This window comes from Schistocerca nitens, chromosome 4 (genome assembly GCF_023898315.1).
Source record: "Schistocerca nitens isolate TAMUIC-IGC-003100 chromosome 4, iqSchNite1.1, whole genome shotgun sequence".
Lineage (NCBI taxonomy): Eukaryota > Metazoa > Arthropoda > Insecta > Orthoptera > Acrididae > Schistocerca > Schistocerca nitens.
Window position 1 is genome coordinate 354,189,032 of NC_064617.1, and position 11,228 is coordinate 354,200,259.

General features: G+C 52.9%; 1 protein-coding gene across 1 annotated transcript in view; it reads left to right on the forward strand.

The window, feature by feature from the left end:
• LOC126252306 (uncharacterized) overlaps positions 1-10,636 on the forward strand; it is a 46,158-nt gene extending 35,522 nt beyond the window's left edge. The window contains exon 3 of the mRNA XM_049953188.1: positions 9,829-10,636. Coding sequence (XP_049809145.1) covers positions 9,829-10,636 — 808 coding nt within the window. The remainder of the gene's footprint in view (positions 1-9,828) is intronic.
• The last annotated feature ends 592 nt before the right edge of the window (positions 10,637-11,228 follow it).

Consider the following 11,228-nt stretch of genomic DNA (forward strand, 5'->3'; position numbering starts at 1 on the left):
ATGCCATTCTGTCTCCCGAAGCCGCGAAACCTTCCAGCCTAATACTGAACGCAGGTCAGTTTCAGAGAAGCTGATCTCCATAAGCGGTTTCCGCGTAGCCTGTTTGGCCAGCCTGTCTGCAAGATCGTTGCCTGGGATTCTGACCTGACGGAGTCCAGACAAACACCACTGCAAGAATGGGCCGTTCCAGGGCATAGATGAACTCCTGGATGGTCGCTACCAAAGGCTCACGACGGTAGCCCTGGTTGATAGCTTGTAGGCTGCTCAAGGAGTCAGTACGTAGGAGAAAACTCACCTGGGCGTGAGCGAATGTCCTCAAGAGCACGAGATATGGCTGTCAGCTCTGCAGTGAAAACACTGCAGCCATCTGGTAAGGAGTGCTGTTCTTTATGTCCATGAACACAGGCAAAGCCAACGTGGCCATCAGCCATCAGTGTAAACCACTTCATGCCCAGGTGTATGTCGAGAGTCGACAGAAAGTGACAGCAGAGAGTCGCAGGATTAACTGAGTCCTTAGGGTCATGCTAAACATCCAGGCGAAGCCGCAGCCTAGGTTTTTTGTGGGGTTTTAGGGCGCTCAACTACTGAGGTCATTAGCGCCCAGTCACAAGCGTAAGTGCACATATAATCTGGTAAAACTCAAGGGGGGACACCAGAAAGTTCTTACAAAGACGCAGATAAAATAATTAAAAGAGTTAGATGTCTTTGGACAAATCAGTCAAAGTAATAAAACTAAGAACACGAGCAGCTGCTCGAGCGTCGTCAGCTAAAATTTTCTGTAAAGTAGATGGCAGACAGGACAACACGAGATTGACTAAAACGGGGACACGACAATAAAACATGGCGCACTGTTAATGCATGACCACAAGGGCACTGCGGGGCTGGGTCACCGGAGAGCAGGTAGCGGTGGCTAAACCGGCAATGCTCAATCCGCAACCTGGTCAGAAGGACCTCTTCTCTGGTCGGGAGGAGGTTGTCCAAGCTGTTGGGAACAGTTTTATGACCCGAAGCTTATTTTCTTGAAGTGACGATCAAGTATTCCACCATAATGACAAGTCTCTTACAAACAACCCCACTAATGTCAGACGATGGGACACAAAGGGAGGATGGCCGAGGCAGGACGACTGCAGCCTTGGCCGCAGCATCAGCAGCCTCATTCCCAGGCACTCTTACATGGCCTGGAACCCACATAAAGCTAACAGGAGAGCCATCATCAGCAAAAGAATGGTGGGATTGCTGGATCCGTTGCACTAAGGGATGGACCAGATATGGAGCTCCAAGGCTCTGAAGAGCACTGAGTGAATCAGAGCAGAGTACATACAGAGAATGGCGGTGGCGGCGGACATATTGAACAGCGCGATTAAGAGCAAAAAGCTCGGCCGTAAAGCTGGAACACTGGTTGAGGAGCCGATATTTAAAGGTGACGTCCTCGACGACAAAGGCACAGCCGACACCATAAGCAGTTTTGGAGCCATCAGTGTAAATAAAGGTGTTACTGGCAAGTCGCGCACGGAGTTCGACAAACCGTGAGCAATACACTGCATCCGGAGTACCCTCCTTCGGGATCGAGCTGAGGTCAAGATGAGGATGAACCGGAGCCTGGAGCCAAAGTTGCGTCGGGCTCTCACCCTCTCTGAAGGTGGTAGGGAGGGCAAAATCCAATTGTCTAAGCAGGCGACGAAAGTGGACTCCAGGGGGCAGCAGGGCAGACACATACAACTCATACTGACGGTAGAGAGAATCAGCGAAGAAGGACTGATAAGAGGGGTGGTCGGGCATTGACAACAGCTGGCAGGCATACCGACAAAGCAGTACGTCGCGCCGGTAGGTCAATGGTAATTCGGCAGCTTCAGCTTAAAGACTCTCGACGGGACTAGTGTAGAATGCTCCGGTCGCAAGACGTTACCCCCAATGATGGAGTTGAGACGGCGTAAGAGGGATGGCCGAGCAGACGAGGCTCCTATAATCTAGCTTTGATTGGACTATGGACCGATATAAGCGAAGCAGGACAGTGCGATCTGCTCCCCAAGATGAGCCAATAAGAACACGGAGGACATTAAGGGAACGTGTACAACAGGCAGCCAAATAAGAGACATGCGGAGACCAACAAAGTTTCCTGCCCAGTGTGAGCCCTAAAAACTTCGTTGTCTCCACGAATGGGAGAACAACGGGACCGAGATGCAAGGATGGTGGAAGGAATGCTTTATATCGCCAAAAGTTGATGCAAACCGTCTTCAGAGAACCGGAAGCCATTAGCCACACTCCTTGAGTATAGGCTGTCAAGACAACGCTGAAGGCAGCGCTCCAGGAGGCATGTTCTCCGGGCACTGCAATAGATCGCAAAGTCATCGACGAAAAGAGCCGGAGACGTTAGGTGGAATGCAATCCATAATTGGATTGATCACTATGGCAAAAAGGGCTACACTCAAAACAGAGCCCTGTGGCACTCCGTTCTCCTGGAGGAAGACGTCGGATAATATGGAACCCACTTCTACCCTAAACATTCGATCTGTTAAAAAGGGGCAGGAAACCACGTAGACCCACCTGTGCATAGTGCGGAGGATACCTCCTCTCCCATAGGTATCGTAAGCCTTCTCCAAATCGAAGAACATAGCTACCGTTTGGCGCTTTCGCAAAAAGTTGTTCATGATGAACGTCGACAAGGTCACAAGGTGGTCAACAGCGGAGCAGCGTCGACGAAAGCCGCATTGAACATTCGTAAGTAGCCGTCGAGATTCAAGAATCCAAACCCACCAAGTGTTAACCATGTGCTCCATCACCTTACAGACAGCTTATAAGAGAAATGGGGCAGTAACTAGAAGGAAGGTATCTATCCTTCCTGGGTTTAGGTATGGGAACGACGGCCTCACGCCAACGCATGGGGACCTGACCATCAGTCCAGAAGCGATTACAGGTATGAAGAAGAAAGCATTTGCCTGCCAGAGAAAGGTGGGTCAGCATCTGCACGTGAATGGCATCTGGCCCCGGAGCAGAGGACCGGGACAGTGCAAGTGCACGTTCGAGTTCCCGCATGGTAAATGGGGCATTATCGTCTTCCAGATTCAGCGAGTGGAAGGAAGGTCGCCGAGCCTCTTCTGCCTCTTTTCTGGGAAGGAAGGCAGGGTGGTAATGGGCGGAGCTTGAAACCTCCGCGAAAAAGCGGATGAAGGCGTTGGAGACATCTACAGGGTCATCAAGTACCTCATTACCTGCAGTCAGGCCAGGTATCGAGGAGTGGGCCTTAATGCCCGACTGCCGGCGCAGGCCACCCCAGACGACATAAGAGGGAGTAAAACTGTTAAAGGAGCTTGTGAAAGAGGCCCAACAAGCTTTTTTGCTGTCTTTGATGACTCTACGACATTGCGCTCGGAGTCATTTGTAATGAGTACAATTCGCCAGCGTAGGATGGCGGCGAAAGGTGCGTAAAGCACGTCGTCGAGCACGGATAGCGTCTCTGCAAGCCTCATTCCACCAGGAACTGAATCGTGATGTGAAGAAGAGAGAGTACGAGGAATGGAACGTTCGGCAGCATTGATGATAACAGCCGTGACGTATTCGGCCTGACTGTCACAGCTGAGAAAATCGTGGTCCGGAAAGGTCGCTGGGGAGGAGTAAAGTCCCCAGTCAGCTTTCGGTATGTTCCAGCTCGAAGGACGTGGGGATGGGGTGTGGTGCAGGAGACGAACGACAAATGGGAAATGGTCGCTCGAATAGGTGTGAGAAAGGACATACACTCGAACCGACAGGCAAGAGTGGTAGAACAGATCGAGAGATCCAAGTGGGAGTAGGTATGAGTAGAGTCAGAGAGGAAAGTCGGGGCGCCAGTATTGAGGCAGACAAGATTGAGATCGTTGAAAACATCCACCAAGAGGGAGCCTCTCTGACAGGATGCAAGAGAACCCCATAGGGGATGATGGGCATTGAAGCCACCAAACAAAAACGGCGGAGAAAGCTGAGCAATGAGGTGCATCATGTCAGCCCGACTAACTGTGGATGACGGAGTGTAGACAGTACAAACAGAAAAAGTAAAGGCAGAAAGAGTAATACGGACAGCTATTGCTTGGAGTGGTGTGGTGTGGTCAATGGGATGGGATGGTAATAGACAGCATCCCGAACGAGCAACATGACCCCACCATGAGCTGGAATACCATACACAGGGTTAGGTCAGATTGCTCGGAGGTATAGTGGGTAAAAGCAATACGGTCAGTTGGGCGCAACTTTGTTTCCTGGAGACCAAGGACGAGCGGACAGTGCAGGCGGAGGAGCAGTTGTAATTCCTCCCGATTAGATCGAATACCTCTTATGTTCCAATGTAACAGAGCCATCGCGTATCAGAGAAAGGGGAAACGGAACAGGTGAAGAGATGGTCACCTCGACGGCCGCGGAGGGCCAGGTTTCGAGGGAACATCGCTACAACCGTCGGGAGGCGGATCCTGTTCCATGGAGTCGTCGCCAGCTACGGCCACATTCCTGGATTGTGCAGGAGGGGCAGCATCATCCGCCGACGATGACAGGCCAGCTGAGCGCCTGGCAGTGGAGCATCCCAGCGAAACTGAGGATGGCCGAGAGCAGCGACTGTCGGATGGAGCATCAGACGAAACGCGCCGGGGTGGAGATGGGGATAAAGACTTCTATGAGGCCTTCTTGGAAGACCGACGAGTCACAGGGATGGTGGGCTGGACCCGAAGCAAGTGCTCACACTCTGGGTCCTTTTTGGAACGCCAGACCTCAGAAGCTGGGATCTGTAACGTTTCCCCGATGGACGCCTGAGAAGAGGATCGCTTCTCAGGTGGCAGAGGAGGGGGAAGAGGAGGAGGAAGGGTGGCCCCTGGGGCAGAGAAAGCAGGGGCCATGAGGGAGGACGACTTGGGAGGGACTTGGGAGGCAGAGGCATAGACCCCAGATGTGGTGGAGGTTTAGGGGGTACAGGATAGGGGTGCGGATACTGCGGAAGGAGTAGACACGACCGAAGCAAACGATGTTGTCAACATCACGGGTTGGTCATATTTCTTCCTGGCCTTAGGATAAGACAAACGGTCCAAGGTATCTTCTCCTCATATGCTGGGCAGTCTAAAGATTTAGGCGAGTGGAGGCCAAGACAATTGATGCACCGAGGTGGTGGGGTGCATTTTTTTTTTGTGGTTTCAGGGCGCACAACTTCAACGGTCATTAGCGCCCAGACTACGTGAGGAATGCACCGCGAGTCACAAGTTTAAAACAGCAACGAAACGGAAAACACGATAAAAGACAGACTGACAGGCATAGGATTAAAAAAAGAAAACAGCAGAATCAAATGTCCTTGGAGAGGGTTGTCAAATTGATAAAATGAAGAACGCGAGCAGCTGCTCGTGGGTCATCCGCTAAAATGGCTTCTACAGTAGATGGCAGGCCAAGATCAACACGCAGGGTGTTAAAATCCGGACAGACCGTTAAAATGTGGCGGACCGTCAGCAATTGCCCACATGGGCAGAACGGCGCCGGCGCAGCCGTCAGCAGATGGCGATGGCTGAACCGGCAGTGGCCAATTCGTAACCGGGCCAAAACGACCTCCTCCCGCCGAGAAGGGCGTGAGGAGGACGTCCAAGCAACGGGAAGAGGTTTCAGGGCCCTAAGTTTGTTGTCTGTAAGTGCAGCCCAATCGGCATGCCACTGCGATAAAATGCGCCGACAAATTACCCTGCTACAATCTGACGAAGGGACACAACCAGAAGCTGTCCGAGGCTGGAGGACCGCAGCCTTGGCCGCGGCATCTGCAGCTTCGTTCCCAGGGATACCGACATGGCCAGGAACCCACATAAAGCTAACCGGAGAACCGAAGTCCACCAGCTGCTGAAGAGAGCGTTGGATCCGGTGCACGAAAGGGTGAACCGGGTTCGGATCACTGAGGCTCTGGATAGCGCTCAGGGAATCGGAGCAGATGACATATGCAGAATGTCGGTGGCGGCAGATGTAAAGGACAGCCTGGTAGAGGGCAAAGAGCTCAGCTGTGAAGACCGAACAAAGGCCATGGAGCCGGTATTTGAAACTTTGTGCCCCGACAATAAAAGAACACCCGACCCCGTCACTGGTCTTACAGCCATCTGTATAAATGAAGGTCATATTAATGAACTTCGATAAAACGGGAGTGGTAGACTGAACCGGGGGTAACCTCCTTCGGGAGCGAGCAGAGGTCAAGGTGGACGCGAACCTGAACCTGAGCCTGGAGCCAAGGTGGCGTGTGGCTCTCGCCCACTCGAAAGGTTGCAGGGAGTGAAAAATTAAGGTGTTGAAGGAGGCGACGAAAGCGAACTCCAGGGGGTAGCAGGGCAGAGACATACAACCCGTATTGACTGTCGAGAGAGTCATCAAAAAAAGGAACGATAAGACGGGTGGTCGGGCATTGCCAGTAGCCGACAGGCATACCGACAGAGCAGTATATCGCGCCGGTAGGTGAGTGGCAACTCACCAGCGTCAGCATGAAGACTCTCGACGGGACTAGTATAAAACGCTCCGATCGCAAGTCGTAAACCCCGATGTTGTATGGAGTTGAGGCGGCGTAAGATGGATTGCCGTGCAGAGGAGTATACGAAGCTCCCATAATCCAGCTTGGAGCGGACGATCGACCGATATAGGCGGAGTAGGACGGTTCGATCCGCTCCCCACGACATACCACTGAGAACACGGAGGACATTGAGAGAACGGGTACAACGGGCAGCCAAATGAGACATGTGGAGACCAACTAAGTTTCCTGTCAAATGTAAGACCTAAAAATTTTGTTGTCTCCACGAATGGGAGAGCAACGGGACCGAGTCGTAAGGACGGTGGGAGAAACACTTTGTAGCGCCAGAAGTTAATACAGACCGTCTTCTCGGCAGAAAAACGGAAACCATTGGCGACACTCCACGAGTAAAGACGGTCAAGAGAACGCTGAAGACAGCGCTCCAGGAAACACGTACGCTGCGCGCTGCAATAGATGGTAAAATCGTCCACGAAAAGGGAGCCTGATACATCAGCTGGGAGGCAATCCATTATTGGATTGATCGCTATGGCGAAGAGAGCGACGCTCAAAACTGAGCCCTGTGGCACCCCATTCTCCTGGCGAAAGGTGTCTGACAGGACAGAACCCACACGTACCCTGAACTGTCGATCCATTAAAAAGGAACGAATAAAAAGAGGGAGGCGACCGCGAAGGCCCCATGTATGCATGGTGCGGAGAATGCCCGCCCTCCAACAGGTGTCGTAAGCCTTCTCCAAATCAAAGAACACAGCCGCGGTCGGGCGCTTCCGCAAGAAGTTATTCATAATGAATGTCGACAAGGTAACCAGATGGTCAACAGCAGAGCGGCGCCTACGAAATCCACATTGTACATTGGTAAGTAGGCGTCGAGACTCGAGCAGCCAAACCAATCGAGAGTTAACCATTCGCTCCATCACTTTACAGACACAGCTGGTAAGCGAGATGGGTCGATAACTGGAAGGCAAGTGCTTGTCCTTCCCCGGCTTAGGAATCGGGACAATAATAGACTCGCGCCAGCATGCGGGAACATGTCCATCAATCCAGATGCGATTCTAAGTACGAAGAAGAAAACCTTTACCCGCAGGAGAAAGGTTCTTCAGCATCTGAATATGAATAGAATCAGGCCCTGGAGCGGAGGACCGTTAAAGTGGGGAGAGTAATGCGGATGGCAACTGCCTGCAGGCCTATGTGCAACGTGATGGGATCGTAGGAAATATCCCGGACCAGCAACATAACCCCTCCATGAGCCGGGATACCTACCACAGGGGGTAGGTCAAAACGCACAGAGGTGTAGTGTGCCAAAGCAATTTGATCGCATGGGCGTAGCTTCGTTTCCTGGAGGGCTACGACGAGCGGACGGTGCAAGCGGAGCAGCAACTTCAAGTCCTCTCGGTTGGAGCGAATGCTGCGAATATTCCAGTGAATAAGTGCCATCGTAAGAAAAAAAGGGGTCACCTCGAAGGCCGCTGAGGGCCTGGCTTCGAGCGAGCACTGCCGCCGCTATCAGTAGGCGGACAGTCATCGTCCATTGGGTCTATAGGTTCATCGGCCATCTTGGGAGGATGGCCGGGAGGGGGAGCTTCCTCCGCCGGTGAACGGCCAGATGTTCGGCTACCAGCGGTGCGGCCAGGCGAAACGGAGGACGGCCTGGGGCGGCAACCGCTGGGTGGCGCAGGAGAAGAAATGCGCCGTGGCGGAGAAGGAGAACTGTGCTTCCTATGTGCCTTCTTGGAAGGTCGTTTGGTGGAAGTACCGGTCGAAGGCTGGGAGGTCGAGGTACGGAGGAAGTCTGCACGGAACGGTTCCTTCTTGAAGGCCCGTGCATCTGACTTCTGGGTCTTCGTCTTAGCAGAAGCTGATGAAGGGGCTGGTGTCTGTGGGGTGATGGGAGGAAGAGGAGACGTCGACCGCGCGATCTTAGCACTGGCCGAACGGACGACCGTGGTGCTGAAGGTCAGATCGCATGTCTGGGTTGCCACCTCCCTGGTAGTCCGAGGAGAGGCGAGGACAGTACTGTATTTCCCCGCTGGGAGCAGCGTGGGCTTCCTACTAGCCAATAGCTTGCGAGCAGCCGAGGTGGACACTTTCTCTTTGACCCGAATTTCTTGGATACAGCGTTCTTCCTTATAGACAGGACAGTCGCGGGAGGATGCGGCATGGTCACCCTGACAGTTAACACAATGAGGAGACGGAGGTGGACAGTCACCCTCATGGGCATCCCTGCCACAAGTGACACATTTAGCCGCATTGGAACAAGACTGGCGAGTGTGATTGAAACGCTGACATTGGTAACAGCGCGTAGGTGTCGGGACATAGGGGCGAACTGAAATGACCTCGTAGCCCGCCTTGATGCGCGATGGCAGCTTAACACTATCGAAGGTCAAGAAAAGTGTCCGGGTCGGTACAAGGTCATTGTTGACCTTTTTCATGACCCTATGGACAGCCGTCACGCCCTGCTCAGCGAGGAAAGATTGAATCTCCTCGTCAGTCAACCCGTCGAGGGATCTAGTATAGACCACACCACGAGATGAATTCAAAGTTCAGTGAGCCTCCACCCTGACAGGGAATGTGTACAGGAGTGTGGCCTGAAGCAGTTTTTGTGCCTGAAAGCCCTCTCAGTTTCGAGCAATAAGGTACCGTTACGCAACCTGGTACAAGATTTGACAGATCCGGCTATGGCATCGACGCCCTTCTGGATAACGAAAGGGTTGACAGAGGAAAAATCCTTTCCGTCCTCAGATCGAGAAACGACGAGGAACTGTGGGGCAGGCGGTAGTACTTTTGCCACTGGTAGCTGGTCAAGTTTCCGTTTTTGGGCAGAAGTCGAGAGAGATGGAGTGAAATCCATTGCGGAGGAATCCCCCATGATTGCCACCGTCTCCGATGGCGCGCTCCTTCCTTGTGGGGACCCTCTCAGAGGGCACTCCCGCCTTAGGTGAATGTTTACACCTCAGGTCACACCTCCCGAGAAACAGACGGAGGGACCAATCGGCATGGTCAGAAGGTATAAGCTCAGGCAATCACCCCTCCCCGGGCCTGGCCTTTACCAGGGGGTACGCGCGTGCCTTACATGTCTACCCAGGGCGGGGAATTACGCGTTACCCCGTCACCGGCTACGTGTGCGAACGCGTGGGTTGGCCTTCAGGCGCGCACAGGGAGGAAGGAAGAAGAGGAAAAAGGAGAGAGAGAGAGAGAGAGAGAGAGAGAGAGAGAGAGAGAGAGAGAGAGAGAGAGAGAGAGAACAGACTGTCTCAAACGCCGAGGCGGAAACCAGAGGAGGCAAGGAGAAGGAGGCAAGGAGAAGGAGGCAAGGAGAAGGAGGCAAGGAGAAGGAGGCAAGGAGAAGGAGGCAAGGAGAAGGAGGCAAGGAGAAGGAGGCAAGGAGAAGGAGGCAAGGAGAAGGAGGCAAGGAGAAGGAGGCAAGGAGAAGGAGGCAAGGAGAAGGAGGCAAGGAGAAGGAGGCAAGGAGAAGGAGGCAAGGAGAAGGAGGCAAGGAGAAGGAGGCAAGGAGAAGGAGGCAAGGAGAAGAAGGCAAGGAGAAGAAGGCAAGGAGAAGAAGGCAAGGAGAAGAAGGCAAGGAGAAGAAGGCAAGGAGAAGAAGGCAAGGAGAAGAAGGCAAGGAGAAGAAGGCAAGGAGAAGAAGGCAAGGAGAAGAAGGCAAGGAGAAGAAGGCAAGGAGAAGAAGGCAAGGAGAAGAAGGCAAGGAGAAGAAGGCAAGGAGAAGAAGGCAAGGAGAAGAAGGCAAGGAGAAGAAGGCAAGGAGAAGAAGGCAAGGAGAAGAAGGCAAGGAGAAGAAGGCAAGGAGAAGAAGGCAAGGAGAAGAAGGCAAGGAGAAGAAGGCAAGGAGAAGAAGGCAAGGAGAAGAAGGCAAGGAGAAGAAGGCAAGGAGAAGAAGGCAAGGAGAAGAAGGCAAGGAGAAGAAGGCAAGGAGAAGAAGGCAAGGAGAAGAAGGCAAGGAGAAGAAGGCAAGGAGAAGAAGGCAAGGAGAAGAAGGCAAGGAGAAGAAGGCAAGGAGAAGAAGGCAAGGAGAAGAAGGCAAGGAGAAGAAGGCAAGGAGAAGAAGGCAAGGAGAAGAAGGCAAGGAGAAGAAGGCAAGGAGAAGAAGGCAAGGAGAAGAAGGCAATGAGAAGAAGGCAATGAGAAGAAGGCAATGAGAAGAAGGCAATGAGAAGAAGGCAATGAGAAGAAGGCAATGAGAAGAAGGCAATGAGAAGAAGGCAATGAGAAGAAGGCAATGAGAAGGCAAGGAGATTTTGCAGGGGAAAGAATAAGGAAGACAGTGAGGTGGAGAAGAGCAAAGAAAGGAACCAACCAAAGGAAGGAAGAAACGAGAAGTGAAAAAGCAAAATGACCGCAAATAGAGGTCTTTGAACCGCCCGTCTCCGGACGCAGGCGCTAACTACCCCCTTGAGGGGGAGGGACTCCTTTTAGTCGCCTCTTACGACAGGCAGGAATACCTCGGGCCTATTCTAATCCCCGGACCCGCAGCGGGGGGGGGGGGGGGGGGGGTGTGTGCATGTATGTACCTCACGAAGAGGACAAGGGGCTCAGCTTCACACCATGATAACATGTGCCCGAAGCGCAAACATCAAAAGCATCGATTAGGAGGTGGGATGTAAAGTCACACGTCGCACCGGTACCACATCACCTTTACCTTCTCCAGGAGAACATCCCCCTCAAAAGCGAGGATAAAGGCCCCAGTGTTGACGCGATGGTCTTTGGGGCCGTGCTT